The sequence below is a fragment of the Desmodus rotundus genome, chromosome 3 (genome assembly GCF_022682495.2).
Source record: "Desmodus rotundus isolate HL8 chromosome 3, HLdesRot8A.1, whole genome shotgun sequence".
In the NCBI taxonomy this organism is placed as follows: Eukaryota; Metazoa; Chordata; class Mammalia; order Chiroptera; family Phyllostomidae; genus Desmodus; species Desmodus rotundus.
The window spans coordinates 43,546,375-43,568,004 of NC_071389.1; the positions used below are offsets into that span (position 1 = coordinate 43,546,375).

The 21,630-nt window shown below is 37.4% G+C and overlaps 1 protein-coding gene across 4 annotated transcripts in view; it reads left to right on the forward strand.

The window, feature by feature from the left end:
- The window catches only part of ATG4C (autophagy related 4C cysteine peptidase), a 79,866-nt gene that overhangs the window by 30,175 nt on the left and 28,061 nt on the right, over positions 1–21,630 (forward strand). For 2 of the 4 annotated variants that reach the window (XM_045199465.3, XM_045199464.3), the window contains exons 4-6: positions 10,594–10,626; positions 17,655–17,888; positions 19,885–20,215. In XM_045199465.3, coding sequence (XP_045055400.1) covers positions 10,594–10,626; positions 17,655–17,888; positions 19,885–20,215 — 598 coding nt within the window. The remainder of the gene's footprint in view (positions 1–10,593; positions 10,627–17,654; positions 17,889–19,884; positions 20,216–21,630) is intronic. The other 2 variants (XM_045199466.3, XM_024565381.4) reach the window with 1 other exon arrangement.

Sequence of the window (21,630 nt, forward strand, 5' to 3'; positions counted from 1 at the left end):
AATTTTCAATTGCTGTGCTGCAAGAATTTTTAAAACATGCACTACCGGACTATTTAGTCAGGGGCATAGACCATTTTTTCCTTAGATTGTCAAATAAAAAAATGACAACAGTGGACACAGTAATTGTCATCCAGTATGAATTCCCTGTCTTGAACCATGAACATACAGGCCATATAATAGAGTTGCATCTCATTGGTCTCATCACATAATATGATTGTGTCTAATTGGTTAATTCTTATACCAGAAATGTTAATATATAGCTATATATTATATATTGATATATTATATCATGTTAATATATAGCTATAGGCACATGATTTTTTCAAAAAGTCACTTTGGACCAAAAAGTGTCGGTATTGTGATTACTATTATTATGTATTTTTGTAAATCAATAAAAATTATACCTATTTTTTTGGTAGGTCACAGAATTTTCGGTAGGTCACAGAATTTTATGTTTGCCATGAGATGAAAACAGTTGAAAATTGCTGCTGTAGAGAATACACTATCTTTAACCACGTTAGCAATATCCATTTATTTTTGAAGTATTCATTGATTTGTAAAGAGCCCAACAATATAGCAATATCAAATATTGAAATAGCTTAAACTGTGTTAGGACAATTCTCTTCCTTAAATAAGGCCAATAACTACCATATTTTGCCATATATAATGTGTTCCTATGTATAATGTGCACCCACGTTTGTGGCCCAAACTTCTAGGAAAAAAAAAACCTTTCATTTTAATTTTTTAATTAATTAATTAATATTTAGATACTCGTTTTTTTTGTATTATAAAGGAATTCTGGCATTTATTTTTGAACATACTATGGTACAAGAAATTTTATGTAACAAATAATGATAAAACACAAGAACAGATACGACGTATTTCATGTACTCCCATGTATATAATGTGCACCCTTATTTTTCCCTCAAAGTTTGGGCAAAAAAGTGTTCATTATACATGGCAAAATATGGTAATCCCAGTCACTGTAAGTAATTGAAAGAAGCAGTGGCGATTTTTGAATATCAGAAAACACCAATAATTTTAATATGCTTGGTTTTGTTGTACTGTTTTTACTGTTTACTTATTGATTTTAGAGAGGGAGAGAGGAAGGGAGAGAGAACAGACATCCATGTGTTGTTCCATCGCTTGCTTCCTTTATGCGCCTTGACCCAAGATTGAACCCGCAACCTTCGTGTAGCAGGACAACACTCTAACCAATTGAGCCACCTGGCCAGGTTGGTTTTGTTGTATTTTTAAAAGTAATTCAGATGAGCCTTCCTTCTTTATATTAATGTAAATTATTTTTCATCATGCTGTCACACTTTCCTGTCAATAGCTGCCCCCAAATACACAAACAATGGAGAGGGAGAAAATTTACTTGATGCCTTTAAAAATACATAGCATTTAAAATATTGCCAGTAGCCAGTAATCAGATATACCTGTGTATTTACACAGGGGTGGATGAGAGTAGGGTTATAGTTGTGAATACATGCAACAGTTTATTTTTGTATTATTATTTACTTTTGTATTACATATTTTTCCATATGAACAACTGTAAACCTACTTTTGCCTACCCCTGTATAAAACATTGTTTTGCATTTTTTAGATATTTTACTGCAAAGGCACTTACTAAACAAAAGTTCTAGAGGGTATATTTTTGAAAAGTGTTACTATTTGGAGGAATAAATTCTCCTTTGTTAGAAATGTTTTAACTGTACCTAAAACTGTGATATGTTCTTTAAGCTATGTCGTAAACATGCAATTTAATTTGGGGATCTCAAAAAACAAGTACAGAATAAAAATGAAAATTCAGTCAAATACTTTTATCCTAAACGGAAATTATATTTTTTATTTGTAACACAAGGAAAGTACTCAGTGTAATAATTACAAAAGCACAGCATGAGTAGTGAGTGCCAGGACAGCCTGGCACTTCCATAGTGTCCCTGCTGCTGTAAATGGGATCTGCGTGTCCAGGAGGAAGTGACGGACACCAGGAAGTCCACAGAAAGCAGGTAGTTTCAATGCCCAAGGTGCCCTGTGTATGTGGGCAGGGACATACCACAAAGCGCAATGGACAGGCCTTCCGATGCCACATCTCAGCGTCCAGTGGAACTGAAAGCGCTTCGCCTCTCAGGACAGGAATGCTTCGTCTCCGGGTCCCTGGAAGGTGGGAGTGTAGAAGTGACCCTTACAATGAATAATCAAAGCCCCTGTCTACCGTTCCCAACTCCCAACCCCTCAGAAGGTCACACGGAGAAATATATGCAGCGTGTTTACAGAATAGAGCGGGTTTGTAGAAAGAATTGCTCTCAGATGCACTTTCTCTGCTCCCTAAAAAGCTTAGCAAAGTATTGAATCTATGGGAAGAAGAAATTATGCATTACACGAGCATTTCAATTGTCACTCTATCAGGGGAAGGGACAGTAGAAATACACGTTCTCACTTGATGCCTCAGTCAACACTTTGGTCAGGTTTTGTAAGAGACCCGTCCTGGGACGTGACAACAACAAAGTGGTGGAGCGATCAGGTGATGAATGTTGTTCCTGAGTTAAAATTTGCTTAAGAGAACAAACTTCAGTACACTCGAATTTGTCTTTTCACTGCAGTGTCTTATGTATCACCAAAAGAGTAACTACTGTAAAATTAAAATTAGGGCTTACCAAAAAAATAAATAAATAAGACTTTTTTTCTAGTCCTAGCACTAATGAACAAATGCTAAGTACAGACAGTTGCAATTCTACTCGAAAGGTCAAATGTGGGCAGGTCATGCTAAGCCCCAGACATACCTATTGAGCTTGTAGCCAGGCGGGCATTGGCTCAAGTGACCGCCCTCCAGTGGGAGATGGGCAGCTATAGGGAACGATTAGCAAGAGCATGGAACAAGAACTATGGACAACCAGAAAACCAGCTAGTTCCAAAGTTGCCCAGTTCATGCGCATTGGAAGATTTTGATACAATTAAAAGTTTACTTGGCCAATATATAGATGGCAAATCACAAAAGTCATATCTGATGCAAATGGGTATTTCTGAGAAGTCTCTAATGAACAGTGCTGTGATTTTGCTTTTTGAAGATGTAATAACGTTCTGACTTCTGGCCAAGATGGAGGCATAGATATACACTTTGCTTCCTCGTACAACCAAAAGAAGGACAACAACAAATTTAAAAACAAAAAACATCTAGAATTGCCAGGAAAATCGAACTGTATGGAAGTCTGACAACCAAGGAGTTAAAGAAGAGACATCCATCCAGATTGGTAGAAGGGACGGAGATGGGCAGCCAGGGTGGAGAGGAAGTGCGGCAAGGCTGTAGACAGGGCAGGCAAGGTGGCAGCTGGCCGACTGGGCGGTCTGACATTCACATGTGGATAAGCCGGGAGGAACAAATGTGGAGCCAGACAGGCCACGCAATCCAGGGTTCCAGCGTGGGGAACTAAAGCCTCAAAACCTCTGGCTGTAAAAGTCTGTGGGGGTTGAGGCAGCAGGAGAAACTCCCAGCCTCATAGGAGAGTTCGTTGGAGAGACCTACTGGGGTCTTAGAACATGCTCAAACCTACCCACCTGGGAATCAGCAGCAGAAGGGCCCAATTCGCCTGTGCATAGCTGGGGAAGTTACTGAAAGCTGGCCAAGAGCCAAGCAAGCTGTGTTGTTTCCTCTTGGATCCCTCCCCCACATACAGTGCCACAGTGCAGTGAAGGGGGTTGCCCTGCCCTGGCAAATAGCTAAGACTCTGCCACTTACTATGTAACAGGTGTGCTGAGACAGAAATGTGGCCCAAATGAAAGAACAGATCAACCCTCCAAAAATAGAACTAAGCAATGAAGAGATAGCCAACCTATCAGATGTACAGTTCAAAACACTGGTAATCAGGATACTCACAGAAATGATTGAGGATGGACACAAAATAGAGGAAGAAGAGAAGGCTATGCAAAATGAAATAAAAGTATACAGGGAACCAATATTGAAGGGAAGGAAACCAAGACTCAAATCGACAGTTTGGATCTGAGAAAGAAATACACATTCTGGAACAGAATGAAGAAAGAAGAATTTTTAAAAATAAGGAGAGGCTTAGGAACCTCTGGGACAACTTTAAATGTTCCAACATCCAAATCATAGGGGTGCCAGAAGGAGAAGAGGAAGAGCAAGAAATTGAAAACTTATTTGAAAAAATAATGAAGGAAAACTTCCTCAATTTGGTGAAGGAAATAGAATGCCAGGAAGTCCAGGAAGCTCAGAGAGTCCCAAAGAAGTTGGACCCAAGGAAGCACACACCAAGGCACATCATAATTACCTTACCCAAGATTAAAGATGAGGAGAGAATTTTAAAAGCAGCAAGAGAAAAGGAGACAGTTACCTACAAAGGAGTGCGCATCAGACTTTCAGCTGATTTCTCAAGAGAAACCTTGCAGGCAAGAAGGGGCTGGAAAAAAGTATTCCAAGTCATGAGAGGCAAGGACCTACATCCAAGATTACTCTATCCAGCAAAGCTATCATTTAGAATGGAAGGGCAGATAAAGTGCTTCCCAGATAAGGTCAAGTTAAAGGAGTTCATCATCACCAAGCCCTTATTATATGAAATGTTAAAGGGACTTATTTAAGAAAAAGAAGGTCAAAACTATGAACTGTAAAATGACAACAAACTCACAACTATCAACAGCCGAACCTAAAAAACAGAAAAAAACTAAGCAAACAACTAGAACAGGAACAGAACCACAGAAATGGAGATCACATGGAGGGGAGGGGGTACAATGGGGAAAAAGGTATAGGGAATAAGAAGCATAATTAGTAGACACAAAATAGACAGGGGGAGGTTAAGAATAGTATGGGAAATGGAGAAGCCAAAGAACTTATATGCATGACCCATGTCCATGAACTAAGGGGTGGGGGGATGGTGGTGAGAGGGGGTTGTAGGGTAGAGGGGGATAAAGGGGAGAAAAAAATGGGACAACTGTAATAGCATAATCAATAAAATATACTTAAAAAGATGTAATATGTTCTATGAAAAAGTTATCTCACTTTATATTTTTAAAGATTTTATTTATTTATTTTTAGAGGGGAAGGGAGGGAGGACGAGAGGGAAACATCAATGTGTGGTTGCTTCTCGCGTGCCCGCTACTGGGGACCTGGCCTGCAATCCAGGCATATTCCCTAGACTGGGAATCGAACCGGTGACCCTTTGATTCGCAGGCCAGCACTCAATACACTGAGCCACACTAGCCAGGGCTCACTTTAAAACTGACCTCTTTAGAAGAGGGAAATAGAAAGCACTGTCCCTGTGACACTGTCATCCTATCACCAAGGCCAAGGGACAAGCTGGGCTCCACACTGTGCTTCCTGCCCAGGGGCTGCAGAGGCTTCTCAAGCCCTTAGCCCAGAGAGGTCAGCGGAGTCAGGGTTCAGACTGGCTTCCTCCTGCATCTGCTCTGCAGTTCGGTACGGGGAGAAGATGGATCCACGTTTAAACTTCAGTCCCTTAGGTGGAATTTAGGATGTATATTGTTTTCTTCTTTTCTTTCCCAGTGAGCACTGCAGTAATGCTTGTTGCGCCCTGATGGTAAAACAGAGCTCGGGGTTTACATTGGCCTGACAAAGAAATCCTGCCGATCCAAGTCAGCTCACAGCATCACCTCGACTCATCTTCATGGGCTGCTGTGATATGTCATAAATAATACATTTCATTTATAGGCTGTGGCGAACTTTCTCTTTTGGGTTAGGACAGAACAGTGCACTTGGTTATGTTACCAAAGTAGCCTACCTTTAAAAGTCTGTGTGATCTCTCCGAGCGCAGTGAATACGCTCCGGTGATCACAGCACTTCCACAAAGCAGACAGGAGGGAGTGCACCTGTGGTTGGACACGGTGGCATGTGCGGCATTCCCTTGGATTCACGGCTGAGGCTGAGGCTGGGGTTCTCCCTCAGTGAGCCAGAGCACTGCACTCAGAACCCGCGCTCGTCCTTGACTGCCATGCTGCTTCCACCGAAGACTTTCCAATGGCGTTAAAGTATCTTTGCAGCTTTAAATGAGGTTAAATTAGCTAGGCATCCCAAAGTGGGAAGTATTTTTAGAGCACTGTGGAGACAAGAGTGGTAGAGAACAGTCTGGCATCTACCGAAAGCCATTCCGGCGCCCTCTGCGTCCCTGCTTTCCATGCGTGCGTTGATGTGACTGGCAGTTCACAGGGCCAGAACGGTAGTGGGAAGGAAGTTCTAGCATAAGTATCAGCCCAGATATAACAGTCACAGATATGCATTCAAAATGGGGTATTTTCAGGAAACAGGGCCTACTGGCTGGGGTCATGGGGCTCCCAGCTTGGTCTCATAACTGGTCTTCTAGAAAGAACCAAGGACATGTATTAAAGGTCGGTCTCATCACAGGCAGGGTTGTTCATGTTCTTTAGAACTTTCCTTACCAGTTTTTCTGGGTCTTTCAAGGATCTCTGTATTTCCTTCAGAGATTTCTTTATCTTCTTGTTATCCTGTCTTAATTCTTGGACTTCATCCTTCATCAAATATAATGAACAAAAATTTGTAAGAGCCAAAATAATGCTTTGTTTAAAAAATACCCATAAACTTACCATTATTATTAGTTGCTTTGCTTTTACTTTTAGAAGAAAGCTCTAACAGTGTATAGTTTATGTCCTGGTTTGTTACTGATAAGTGAGCTCTACCCCACGGGAGCATATTTACTGCTTAATGGATACATAATGGCAAGTCAGGTGTCATTTTTATACTTCACTTAGCCACTCCCCTATTGGGGTTTAGGTACTTATGAAGTTCTATTCTTACACTACTGTAAAGAAAATCTTTATGTATATACTGTTTCTTAACAAAATTTTGAATCGCTGTAGGAAAGATCTTCAAAAGGAGATGACTAAACAAAAGGGTTAGGTCATTTTCATGGCGCGATATGTAATACTAAGTTGCTTTCTAAGGAAAGGTGGGATCATAATAGTGCATAATGCTATCAGTCATACCAGCTCTAACTTCTACCCCAGCCTTGCATACTTGAGAAACAATTTCGTAGTGGCGTCCCATCAGGAACCTCATGTGTCTGTAATTTGAATTTGATTACACAGTTTGAACGCAGTTAAAAGTGAGTGCTATTTCTACTTCGGTGACTTGCCTATCATTTGTATATATTGCACATATTGTACCCACTAGAAACCTAATGTTCTCAAACATTAGGCTTTCATAAAATTTTTGTTCATAGTCTACAATAATTTTATGTATAACTTGCACTTTTTGCTAATGACAAATACTTCATCGCTCTTATAGAGTGGATTTAAGCAGCATAAGTCAAAAACATTGATTTCAACACATTGTTTTCAGTACATTCCAATTAAATAGAAATGTCAACAGTTTCTAGGCCAACAGCTGGGCACCTGTTTACTTAAGGCTTCCTGCATTTACTGAACTGCTTGCTCTACCGTTCCTATACTGTATGTTGCATTTACAGTACATTGTAGTAGTTTTATAGCCCATAACACAAAATTTAGAGCCCAACCACTACCATATACACTAGGGATTTTATCTCTCTGAGTCTACTTCCCACACAGTCAGGTAATTCCTATGCAACGGCCTTGAGCTGGCCGCCTCGTCAGACAGCACAAAGTACACTCCCGTGTCCCCCTGTCTATGGCTCCTTGAACCTGCTTTCTGCTCTGTTAGCTTCCGACAGTCCTAACTCTGGCTTCCAAACCACTTCGGTAGCTGCTTCGGCCTTGGTTCTGAGCCTTGCCTTGTTTTATTCCTCAATCCATGTTTTAGTGACTGTGACTAAGGGGTGACATTTATGTAGTGAAGCACACGTTTCTTTATGTGTTTCTAAAAAGTACTTGGCTCAGTGTCCATGTCTAGTTACAGTTTACTTCAGTTTTACTTCACATTATACAATGTTACTGTTTTAACCCTGAAGTTTACTTACTTTAATACACTAAAAGAAAACGGGAGTGAGAAAAAAGGTAGTATCCTCAAAGCTGATCACATGATGCCTCATTGTGTAAGTTCTATTCCTGTGTGCTGTGTGTCTGGACTTTACATTTCTGCTCTATCAAGTTTCATTTTTCAAGTTCGAACAGCTTGGTTTATACCACTCATAGACTGTCTTCTCACATGTAAAACATGTAATTCCTTACCTACCTAATTCAAAACATTTTGAGGATGAAATGAAATGCAAGACCAATCTTTATACTATACGTAAAGCACCACAAAATGACAAACAGAACTTTCACAAATTAACTCAAAAGCAGAATCTGAACACTTAGCATTGTATTGGAAATAATACGAAATGTCCATTTATTACCAATTCCCAAACATCATCTTGAGTAAATATGTGTTTTGGCTCCAGTAAAGGAAAAGGATAATAATTACACAATTAGCAAAAAGTTCTACCAGTGCAATTAAAAAAAAAAAAAAGCAAATACACATTTCTCTCTTTTTAGAATTAACATCATTTCTCTGCATGTAATCCTTCGATGGTTTTCCACTGCATCTAGACTAAAATTCTTATTTTTTTCATCTAGGGCCACGAGGCATGTAAGGTCTTAATCCACCCTATTCCTTCCGACATCCCTTTCACTCTGCTGCAGCATCCCTGTGTCCTTCTGTCCTTTGCCTTCATTCACCGTATTTTTCGGAGGGAGTCTGCTTGGAAGCCTTTCCTGCCAGATCCTCACGAGGCTCCCGCTCATTTCTAGGACTGCTCAGTGTTACCTGGAGAAGCTGTCTGTAGCCAACCTGACTTTCTTGATTGTTCACGTGTTGTCTGCCCCCAGGCTCCTCTAGAATGGAAGGCCCTGAGTTAAGGTAGGGGCTTTGTCTTGTATAGCACGAGTTTGTCCTGCATCTGGAATGGTGCCCAATAAACCTCTAACTGTTTTAGAGGTTTAGACCCCAGATCAGTTAAGATTCTTCCAATTTTCCTATATCTTTTAAGATTCCATCTAACGATATCTTTTGATTTGTCATCTAAGATCAGCATTGCTTTCAGATCTTAGAGTAGTTATTCCAAATTAAAGACACGAGAACCACAAAAGCTTAGAAGAGGAGTTGCAATGTCCAGTGAGAAACCAATGGTAAGTTGGATTTGCGATAAGAATGTTTAATGTTAAAATATTTTAACTACAAAATGACATCCTGATTGGGTTCTAAGAAAGTATACCACCTGAATTCTACAGGGAGCTGCAATGCATCCATTTTTATCTGTGTCCCCAGAATAAAGCATTATCATGGGATTGTGTACAGTTTCACTGTAAAAGAAGGCCGACCATAAAGGGCGGGTAAATGAGTGATGCTCCAACCGTTTGACGGTGCACCGAGCGGTTTTAGAGTCATGCTCAGCGCTCCGCGCAGTCGCGTGCAAATAAGTCCTGGGGCGCTCTCTAAATGTCAAGCGCAGCTTCAGAAGTTTTATGTCATTACCTCCCTTTATAACAAAACATTACAAAGCGGCCATAAAGAGTGGCCTCCTTTTTGTAAAATAAACATAATGTTTTCTTTATATGCATACAAAAATTCAGGAAGAATCAACACCAAAATATTAATAAGAGTTCTGGATATTCTGAGCATAACTGGATGACTTTTCTGTATTTTCTAAATCTTTTCCATCAAATGGTTATTAATATTGTCACCAGAAAAGAGGGTTTAAGATAGCTAATGGAAACAGGAAAGATCTGTTGCTCAGAGATTTTTGTACATAATATTGGCAGGTCCTTCCCTACTCATTCCTCAGGGGGAGCAGGGGAAAGGGGTTACTTGAGAGAGCACCTTTAGCCAGAGAAGTAGGAAGGCTCCTGCGGTCACAACGTAAAAGGCTGTGTGAAACGCTGACGAGCGATAATAAAATTGGATAACAGGACGTTACTGTCTTCATCACGTCACTGATGCTGCCATCAGTTATATTAGATGTATTGACAAAGGCAAGGTAGTAGAAAACTTCTTTTTAGTTTATCTGAAATCTATACTAGGTTCTAAGGAATAGCTTTTTGAAATGACTTAAAAGAAATGTACTCTTTCAGAAGAACAAGGCAGAGCGTCATTCATACATGATTTTGTGTAACCAAATAATTCAATTCTCCATTGTGGAAAAGCTGAAATGTTTTACATGTAAAATAAAGACATTATTTACATCCGAATAATGTAAAGACGTTACTTACATCTGAAATAAAGACATTAAAAGCAAACTTTCAATGTGCTTGTACTTTACATTTTAGTATTATGGCCTTGTTTCTATGGAAACTTGATAATAGGCAAATGCTGAAATAGAGATTTCTCCTACCACTTTATTGAATGCGCCCCCCAAATTAAAAACAAATTGAAATGAAATTTTTACTATCATGTTGAACATAAAAAGTTAAATTCTGTAATCACAAACTCTTATTTATTAATTAACTATTCTGATTTAACACTTTTTATCATGGTCTTGGGCTTAATCCTTGTTACCTTAACTACTTTTGTACCAGCCTGTCCTGAAGCTCCTCTGTCCAGGGCATTCTCACCTTCAATTTAGAGTCGCCAGAACAAACTCTTTAAAGTATGTCAACTTGTTTACCTGGTAAATTCATGCTATTTCATTTCTTCTACTTTTCTTCTTACAGATTATAATGAATTTATAGACATAGAATTGAGAGGTAGGTGTTGCTTCTGAGTTGTGTAAAGTAATTTTGAATGGAAATAATAAAAACTGGAGTAAGTTAAGATAGGCCTACTTTATGGAAAAATTATAAAATATGATTTGCATTCTAAAGAGTTTTTCCAGCACCACAAGAACTGGATTTGGCATCTCTGTCACCTCCATGTCAGCCTCTTCTGTTCAGTGGCTGTGTTACACAGTCATTTCGGATTGCTCAATCTCATTTTTTGGTTTTTTTCCATCAGCAATGGAAGGAGAATATACATGGGACCTATTTGCAGTTAGAAGGGCCCAATGAGATATACATGAAAGTGAGTTGTACATCTTAAAAGAATTATATAAAGGTTCCATTTTGGTTTCTAACACTATTATTTACACATTGGTTTGTAAAATCACTCAGAGGCTTACCACACAGGATCAAGCAGAGCAGAAGTTTTTACAGATTATTTGCTTTTTGCCTAAAGGCACACTTAATTAATTCACATAATTTATTCATTTTTTTCAAAATACTTCAATGTTCTGAAAAAAGAGTACGTCCCAGTTACGGAGCCACATCTACAATCTTGTTGAATCTGCAGACTTAATTAATCTAACTTTTAATGAAATTAAGAGCTTAACCAAAGTTTAAATAGAATAAAGGCTACAAGACCTCCATGAAATAATGAAATAATCTCTGGCATTTAAATGAAACAAATGAGGCTTTAACATATTTATGATAGAATGTTTTCTACTCCAAAGAACACAGTCTTCGTTAGCCACTTTGCTGCCCAGAATTATTTTCATCAAACATTTCCTCTTTCCTTCTCTCTCCCCAGCTCCACCCGCCCCGCGGCCATTTGGACTTCAGAACCTTTACCTCAGCATTCTTGAAGTCAGCAGGGTCCCATTGGCAGGAGGGGAGGTGGGGGGGCAGCCATGGAGGCAAACATTCTTGTGCAGGATCTGGCATCTTAACACCCAGAACTTTCTGTTACAAATTAAAACCTGAATTTGTTTTTTTCCTCTTTTGAAACTTTTGACCAACAGTCTCATGAACCAAAGCACCTCTGTTTTAGAATAAGCAATGTAAAGGGGAAGTCTGTTAAGTCACTGAAGTGAGATTATAGATATGTTACCATAAAAATAGAAATTTTAAAGTAATCAAGACTCTATGGGTTCTCCTTTGGGTAAACAAACAAACAAAAAAAACCCCTATTTTCTGCAATGCTGGCAGTAACAGTTCACATCGTTTAGTTATTTTATGTGTTCTTTCCCACACTTTTCTTTCCTTCTGTGTTCAAATTATAGTTGGAAGGAATAAGGCAGCTTCTATGCATGAAACTGAAAACAGCTAACCTGGTTCCTTCACTTAGGTACCACGTGGATAGGTAAGAATGGATAGATAAAAATGGATACTCTAATGTTGGGGGCATTAAAGTTTTCATAGAGAAAGGAAGGATATATACCCCAAAATCTTCATAAAGTCTCATGAGACATTAAATAGAACTATAAACAGAAATGGCAGAGGACTGGAGGGTCTCAGGCAGGTTTGGAAAATGAAAATAAAGGAGAAAGAACTGGGCTTTTAGGTAGTAAAGAGAGGAAGAAACTGGCTAGACACGATGGGGAAAACATAAGGGGCGGGGATGCCAGACCTAGCCAGCATTGGTTCCTGGTGTCCAGCCCTGGGAAAGCTGGTCCAGGCAAGAAGGAGCCTGAGGTGGTGTCTCCCTCCCAGGGGACAACAGAGGTAAGAGGTACACGTGAGAGCTGCCGCTACTTACCTTACCTTCTGGCACCTCTAGGTCATTGATGTGCTTGCTGCAGGTGTTCTTGCTTTCTGGTTTCTTGGGAAGCGCACTGGGCGTTTGTTAAAGCAAGCCAACCAGTTTTGTTAGCAGCTCAGTTTCAGCGGGTCTGACAGCTGACTTGTTTGATGTAATTCCCATCAAGCTTAGTTATACCCTAATTGTTGACTGTTTTTGCAACTAAATGCTCCTCCTCTCTGCTTTCCAGAAAGTGTTAATTTTCACTTGCATTTTGACCACAGCAACCCCTGGGGCCTTGGTCCTTCTATGACGGTGTGTCTAAAATGAAATTCAAGGACATGTCACCCTTCCACTTCCTCATCGGCAAAATTGACCAAACTCCCAGGTTGGAAGTGCAGGGATTCACCAATTTGCATTTCTCGCCCCTGTTTCTCTCTTCCATGGCAGGAGTTTCCATATTTTCCTTTTTTTCACAAACAACAATGCACAGTTTTTCTCACACACAATTGAGAACCACAAAGTGGGGTACCTCTACTCTGATTTGATAAAGATGGTGATAAGGATGGTTGACATTTGGCAAGCATTTACTATGCCCCAGTCTTGTTTCAAGTGGGATATTCATTTAACCATCCAAAACAATCCTCATTTTGTAGATTTTGTATTTATAATGCACAGTGAGAACTTTCCCTACTGTGTCTGATAAATGTTGTCCAGGTTCCATTACCAAGAATGTGTTATCCGAAATGCCTGCTTAGTGTTTAAGGATGGAACACCACGCTTGGTTTTAAGTATGTATGGGGTGTTATGACAGGACATAGCAGTAGTGGTGGTCAGACGAATGGAAATGGGGTAGGAACACAACATTATACATGTGAAATAAACTAGGTAATTTAATAAAGTAAAAACATGTATTGCCACTAGAGTATATTAGGAGTCATTGAATCCATGGGTATAGGAGTGATTGCTTTGAGAAAATACAGGATGGGGCAAAAGTAGGTTTACAGTTATGAGTACATGAAAAGAAAGTGCATTGTATTATTGCACTTGTATTATTATTTATTAATTATTGTGTTATTTTCCATACAAACCACTGTAAACCTACATTTGCCCACCCCTGTATATTAGCATGGATCAAATTGTGCTCAGTTCACTGAAGCTCTTTTATTTAAAAAAATTTCTTTTCTTCCCTCTGTTTTATGTTGGACAGTTCCTATTACTATGTCCTCAAGTTCACCAATCTTTCATTCTCCTCCTCAGCAGTGTCTAATCTGCCATGAATCCTGGTCAGTGTATTTTTCCTCTTGGCGAGTGCAGTTTGTGTGTCTGCGGAAGTTCCATTGTTTAAATCTTCCTTGTCTCTACTTATCTTTTTGAACGTATGTTAAATAGTTGTAGAAACTTTTAATGTCCTTGTTTGTTAATTTTAGCATTTGTGTCTGTTCCGAGTCAGTTTTGATTGATTATTCTCATTTTGGCTAGTGTTTTCTGGCCTCTTTGCATGCTCAGTAATTCTTAATTGATTGCCAGACACTATGCGATTCACCTTGTTTGGCGGTGGATGTTTTTGTGTTCCTCTGACTGTTGTGTTGTGCGCACGTGCCACACTTTATGTTCCCACTTTACTCTTGGTGGACATTTGGATAGTTTTCAATTTTGGGCACAAGAGTCTGGATGGTGATTATTCTAGAACGTGCTTTGGTGGACAAATGTGTGTGGATTTTGTTCGGGACATAGACCGAGGAATGTAACGGCTGGGTCATAGGGTAGGCATATATTCAGCCTCAGTATACACTACTGTTTTACAAAGTAGTTTTTCCAGTTTATATTCCTTCAGGTGTGTATGAGAATTCTGTGTGCTCTTACCTCACCAACCCTTGATATTTTCCCCTTCTGATTAGAGCTGTGTTTTATTTTGCATTTCCCTGATCACTGATGCAATTGAGTATATTTTCATAATTATTTTTCCATTTGAATATGTCTTCTGCTGGTTATCTGTCTTGTTCTAACTGATTACTAGGTTTTCTTTATATGTTCTAGATATGAGTCCTTTTGATGTATCTATAGGAAATGTCTTCTCCTGTTCTGTTACTTTTTTACCCCTTTAATGTTCTCTTTTGAAGAACATAGTTCTTAATTATAACATAGCCTAGTTAATTTTTTGTATCCTTAAAATGGTTAGTGCTTTTTGTGTTCTGTTTAATAAATTTTTGCCTACTTTAGGACATAAAGATGTCTTCTCTATTATTTTGAATATGTAATTCTTTGTTTCTTCTCTCTGGTTGTTAAGGTCACCTCTTTCTCTTTGGTGTATATTTCATTTTATTCTACTTGGAATTCATATCTTAAAATCTGAAGAAATTTCAACCACTTCTAATTATAGCTGCTCCCCATTCTTCTTATTCCCTTCTCCTGTATCTCTAATAAATCTTTCTGTTAGATTTTTTCTCCATGCCTCTGAAATCTTTGGTCCTATTTTCTATTACTTTGTCTTTCAGTACTGTGTTCTGAGTAATTTCTTTAGTTCTTACTTCTGGTTTCTTAATTGTCTCCTCAGCTCTGTGTAATTTTTCTGTTTAATCCCACACTGAATTCCTGTTTTTAGTTATAGTTTTCGTTTCCAGTAGTTCCATTTGGTTTCCTTTCCTACGTACCTGGTTAGTTTGAATAGTCTCTTTTCTGTTATTTGCCCAACTTTCAATTCCCTTCTCTTTTTTAAGCATATGCTTACTTAATTTATCCCACATCTGCTAAATAGCTGTACTCTTGAGGTTTAGTTCTGTAATTTGCTTAACTTCTTATTATTTCTCATATTAGCTTGCCTAATTGTGATTTCTGATTTTGATAGTCAGCCTTGACTAAGCCCTCAATACTACTAGCAAATCTCTTCTATTTCCTTTATCAGCTTTCTTTTCCATTCTTTGTAGTGGTTTTTTCAGATATTCCCATTCTTCATAAAGCCTTCAAGTGTCTTCTGTCACACAAAAAAACAAAGCAAAACAAAACAAAAAAAACCCCACCTTTCTCCTTTGATTCCATTTATCTTATGTTCATCTTACAAATGTTTATTGCACGTCTGTAGACTCAGCTCTGTGGTAAGTGCTGAAGATTCAGGGAAGCACACGATGAACATATTCCTTCTCCTCTAGTGTACTGGAAATCTGGAGGGAAATTTGGAGATTTAAAAAACATTATACAGTTATGTCCCGCATAATGACGTTTCAGTCAATGACAGGCCACATATACATGGTGGTTCCATAGGATGAAAATGGAGCTGAAGCATTCCTGTTGCATAGCGACATCATAGCCATAGTAACGGCGTAGCGCAGTGCATCGCTCGTGTGTCTCTGGTGGTGATGTGGTAAACCAATCTGGTGCGCTGCCAGTTGTATTAAAATACAGCAATGCAATTATGTACAGGACATAATACTTGATAACGATAGTAAATGACTATATTCCTGGGTTACGTATTTACTATACTAAACTTTTAATTATTTTAGAGGGTACTCTTTCTACTTATGAAAAAAGTTGGCTGTAAAACAGTATGCCGTATGAAGCTGCCAGAAGCCTCATACATCTTGTGTTAACTGTATCTCTTGATGACACCATTTTCTCTTATGCTTGATTTAACCTTGTAGGTTTGTACAGTGACATGCTGTGCAGGTTTGCAGCCTAGGAGCAATAGGCCGTACCATTCAGCCTAGGCGTGTCCTGGGCTGTAGCACCTAGGTTTAAGTAAGTGCACTCTGTGATGTTTGTACAACTACAGAATCACCTAGCAATGCATTTCTAAGAATGTATTCCTGTCAGGCAGTAGATACAGTCAATTAGGGTTGTGACAAAGCAGAGTCCGTCAGATGGTGGAATACTAGGAGCGGTATTATAGTGGAAAGTCAACCGGACAACCGTTCATTTAGTATGAGCAGTTTCCCAGTAATATTTAGGGCAAGTATTAAAAGGAGTCTAGATCTTAAGAGGATAAGGAATAAATTACTTCTAGTTGGGAGATCAGGAACTATTGTGTTTGGCAAGCCACAGGGTGAGGTGTGAGAGTAGGCACTATTGTATAAAGTTTTAAACAAGTTTGAATGTCTCTAAAGTGGAAATTTTGGACATATTTTTAGTGCCATGTTCAATTTCCAGGCATTTTTACTTTTAATTAACTTTAAACTCTAACATTGATGATATTAATTGATAATGGGGGTCGGCATTCATTCTCTTCACTATTATTGAAACTATATGCTACAACTTAGCTCCATTAATCTGAATATATATTCATATACAAATATACATGTATGCACATATACATAATGTTTAGGTGATGGTGGTTTTTCAGCACGGCTTGAAGAGGTATGGGCGTGTGAAGGGTGAGGAATAAAAGCGTGGTGAAACTACCTGAACATCTTCTCCAAGGGTATCAGACATTGAACTCTTCAGAACTGAGAGTTGCAAGCAGATTTGTCTACCTCCCGTCCACCCACCCAAACCAACCAGCATTCATTAGGGTCTGCCTGTGCTACTGGGCATTGTGCTGCATGCGGAGGTTGTAAAGATTATCAAGACCCTCTCTCTGGGAATAACCAAGGAGTGTTAGTTCATTTTTAGCACTAGTGTTTTATAGATTGTTGGGCAAACTGGACCGTAGTTTTCACAAAGAAATTGTATTAGAGGCAATCAGTTTGAAAAAGCCTTTAAAAAGGATATATGTGGGTTGCAGCAATTTTAAAAAAATTATATTTCCATATAAAGGATAACTATATATTTAATAATGTTATATTTTTGTTCCTTAGCTTGTTGGTTTTGATGTCATAATTTGACTCAAATATTCAAGACACTGAATACAGTGGCCCATTTTATTTGATTTTAACAACTAGTTTAAACACATTTTTACTTATTGGCAATCATGATCTGTTTATTGCAGATCTTATTTTCGAGAGCACTGATATCTATATCCTGAGTCAAATGAGGCAAGAAGAAAAGATATTTTTATATTATCCCCTCATAAAAGGATCGATTATATTCGAACTATAGGATACTGTTATTAACAACAGTATTACTGATAATATATTAGTGCCAGAGTGTACAAAACATTCAGCATGCTTTCTTATTTAATTTTCATAACAGTCTGATTAGGCTGAATGCAATTTATTTCCATTTAATTAGAAAAGAAGGTTAGAAAAATTGTGGCATACTCTGTATCATATGGACAGTAATTGAATATAATACCATTATTGATGTCTCAACATATATTTAGACTGTAGTTTATATTTTTATTTTGTAGATGAAAATAAACTGTTACCTGCAAGATCAGGATGTACTATAGAAGATCATGTAATTGCGGGAAATGTAGAAGAATTTCGTAAAGATTTTATTTCCAGAATATGGCTGACCTACAGGGAAGAATTTCCTCAAATAGAAGGGTCAACTTTGACAACAGACTGTGGTTGGGGCTGCACATTAAGAACTGGCCAGATGCTGTTGGCTCAAGGACTCATACTGCACTTTCTTGGTAGAGGTAAATCAAATCTCTGGTTTTTTGTTTGTTTGTTTTTTTAATTTGAACTCTAGCTCACAAACTGTATAAAACTCCCTGAGATTACCTTCTTTACTCCCTAATGTCTTCTAACACTGCAACTAACCTAAAGATTCAATATTAAATCTTTATTGAATTGAGCCAGTTATGACTTAAACTGTCATGATTCTCCTTTTAAAAATACAGGTTAAACATACCCATTATTCTTGGCTGCCACCCTTGTTTGGGGTTATTATTTATTTCTCTTTGCTTGAACTCTGGGTTATATCTCCAGTGCAGTAAATCCTGGGCAGGTCAGTAGCAGTGACTTTGAGTGGATAGTTAATATTGTTACATTATTTAAATTGTAACAAATTTTATACTTTATTTTCTTTCTATATATTAATAATGCTTTAAAATTATTTTTCTTTGTAAATATGATTGTAATCAGTTCAACTGATTAAGCATGTTCTTAATAAGATCATCATACTTAGTCCTTTAGGCTCTCAAAAATGTCAGATACCTAACTTACATATATCATTTTTTTCTAGTGTGCTACTTTCCTTACCATTTCTATTAGTCAATTTTTATAATGGGTACATTTGTAGGAGAATTTTAGTTTCTATTTCAGGCTATCATATCTGGTGACTAAGTGCTATTATTTTTTGTGTGTGTTTTTCTGAATGTGTGGCAAATATCTAGTGACCTTTCTATAGGGATTATTGATGAGATCATATAGCAGATGTTTATTCAAAAGTGGTGTAGATAATGCAAGGAGAAGAGTTTTAAAACTCTTTCTGGGGTGATTGATTTGTAGGCTTGTGCAGTTAGGGGAAGAATTGGAATGTACGATATTATGCCCATTATTATACCCATATTATATAATCAATATATGCATGTATAATGCGCATCCTTATTTTTCCCTCAAAAATTTGGGCAAAAAAGTGCTTATTATACACTGCAAAATATGGGGTATTTCATAGTCCTGACTAGGTCTCTGAATCTGACTTATTTTGTTAACTTAGAATTACGTGTATGTGTGGGGACTGTCTTGTTATTTAAAACATTTAACTTGTGGAAGTAGTTAACTTTTTTCAGATCTTTAATGACTTCATTTATTATAACTTTTCATTTACTAGAGTATTGATATTATGCCTTAAACAGTGTTATTCTGAAAGGATTATATGAGAAAAAACCATTTTGAAAAAATTTTTTAAATTTTCATGATCAGACTTCTATTTTAACATATAATCAAAACAAAATCTGCTTTCTGAAGTTACTCTCATGAATACTCTGAATGTTAGTGAATATGTTTATTGTGCCTTTGGGTGGTCAAGACTGTCTGTCTGATAAGAAGTACTGGTAGTGGAATACAAAAGCATGCCTTCCATCTCAGCTGTCACAGAAAAGGAAAAAAAGCATATTCCACAGTTGTCTATGTGGACCTGGGTTTGCTGTTTTTCTCTCTTTATTGTTTTTTGGTCTTTAATTTGTTGGCATTTTTGTGTTTTTATGTAATATATTCCCATTTTAGAAATTATAGAAACTATAGAAGAGTCCAGAAAATAATATTACTACTCAAAAGTAAAAATTATCGATATATTGTCATATTTTCTCTGCTCATATCTTCATTTGCTTTTTAAAGCAGCTTTATTGAGATATAATTTTTATGTCATAAACTCATCCATTAGTGAACAATTCAATGGTTTTTAGTATATTTACAAACTTCTGCTGCCATCACCATAATCTAATTTTAGGGCATTTTCATGATTCCTCAAAGAAACCTCGTACCCATTAGTAATTACTCCCAATACACTCCTCTTCCATATGCAATCATTGATCTCCTTTCTGTCTCTCTATACATTTGCCTCTTTCTGAGTGTACTCTTTTAGTTTAGTAGTAACCCACCTGAGTTTAAAAGCTACATACTTATTTTAGTAGAATTGTTGAAGTCTAACTATTTAAAAGATCTGAACACCTTGCTTTGGAACTACTATAGCTTGGACCTGGCCTGATGCTTTGAACATTGAAAATTCAGACTCTGAATCATGGACTTCCCACACTGTAAAAAAATTTACTGCATCATTTGAAGCATCGCTGTCAGGGGAAAGAGAATTCAAAACTCCAACAATTTCTCTGAAGGAAACAATTGGGAGGTACCCAGATGATCGTGAAATGCAAAATGAAGTTTATCACAGGAAAATCATCTCTTGGTTTGGTGATTCCCCCGTGGCTCTCTTTGGCTTACATCAGCTAATAGAGTATGGAAAGAAGTCTGGGAAAAAAGCTGGAGATTGGTACGGACCAGCTGTGGTTGCTCACATTTTAAGGTAAGATGTTTTACAATCTTTTATCTTACGGCAGAGGTCCTCAGACTCAGAGATACTTATTTTTGCAGCATATATATGTAATTGGAACTTTTAGAGTCTGTTTGAGAATATTCATAATGGAGATTTATTTGCAACATTTTGCAACTCTAGTTTCATGTAATTTATCTACTGACAAAGTTTTCTTCTTTCGCTCACAGGTATAGATGTCTAAGGCCTCTTTCTAACCAGGTTTTCATTAGACTACCTTATTGAATTGTTCTAAAAACTAACAACTCTTTCAACTTTGGAACATCTATAATATTACAGTTTTTTTAAAAAAATAGTATACCCTGGGGGCTGTAATGTACTAATAGCATAATGAAATGTCAAGAACTAAAATTGATGTTTTTAGCATTTCTTTGCACACATCAAATTCTTGTGAATTGTAAATGTATGGGACTATTAATATTATATTATAGTATTATAATATTAGCAAAAGTAAAGAATCTGTGGCATTCAGGATAGTTAGAAAAAAGTTGGAGTGAAATTTCATCTTTTTGTGTGGCATTTATTTGGATACTATTTGTTTTTTTTTTTAATTGTCTTATTTGTTGTGTGTCCCTTTATTATTATAAACTGATTCATTAATATGTCATCAAGTATAGTATGTTGTGGTAAATTTATTCTATTTAGAATCATACATAAGTTTGAAATTATTACCAATTTTTTCCATACTATATGAAATTGCTTTTATATTTTATAGTCCAGATGCTTACAATTGAAAAAATATTTGCATAATGTTATTAAACGTGTTGTTAATAATAATGCCAAGCTCAGCTTGGTATGACATTTATAAAAGCACAGCATAAAGGCACGGTTTCTGCTCTTCGAGAGTATGTTCTGTACCCCAGGGGTGAGAAGACTTTTTCCGTAAAAGGCCTCATAAGGGCTCTATTGCCCATTTTTTTTCTTTTTTCTTTCTTTCTTTTTAAAAGCAAGCCTTTAAATTGTAAACACCATTCTTACCAAAACAATGGGCCCCAGGTCATCCTTGGCCTTTGGGCCATAGATCGCTGACCCTTCTTCTCTACTAACACATACAAACATGCACAATGAAGCATATGTTAGAAAAGTATGAAGATACAGTTAAATAAAAATACTTATTTCTACAACTTGTGTAATTTCCTCTTACAAGATATTGTGATTTTTTTCATGCCATGTGAGAACATTATACTCACTTAGAAATATTTTTCAATTTGCAGTTTTACTTACAGAATTCTAAGACAGATTTTTGAACAAAGGGAAAAAACGCCATGCTATTGTTTAAAGAAAAGAAACAGACTTTCTTAATTAAGTGTACCAGAGGACAGTCAAAAAGTAATTCACTGCTAGTCAGTAATGAAGTTAATATGAAGCAAACCTTGAAGCGTAGTGTA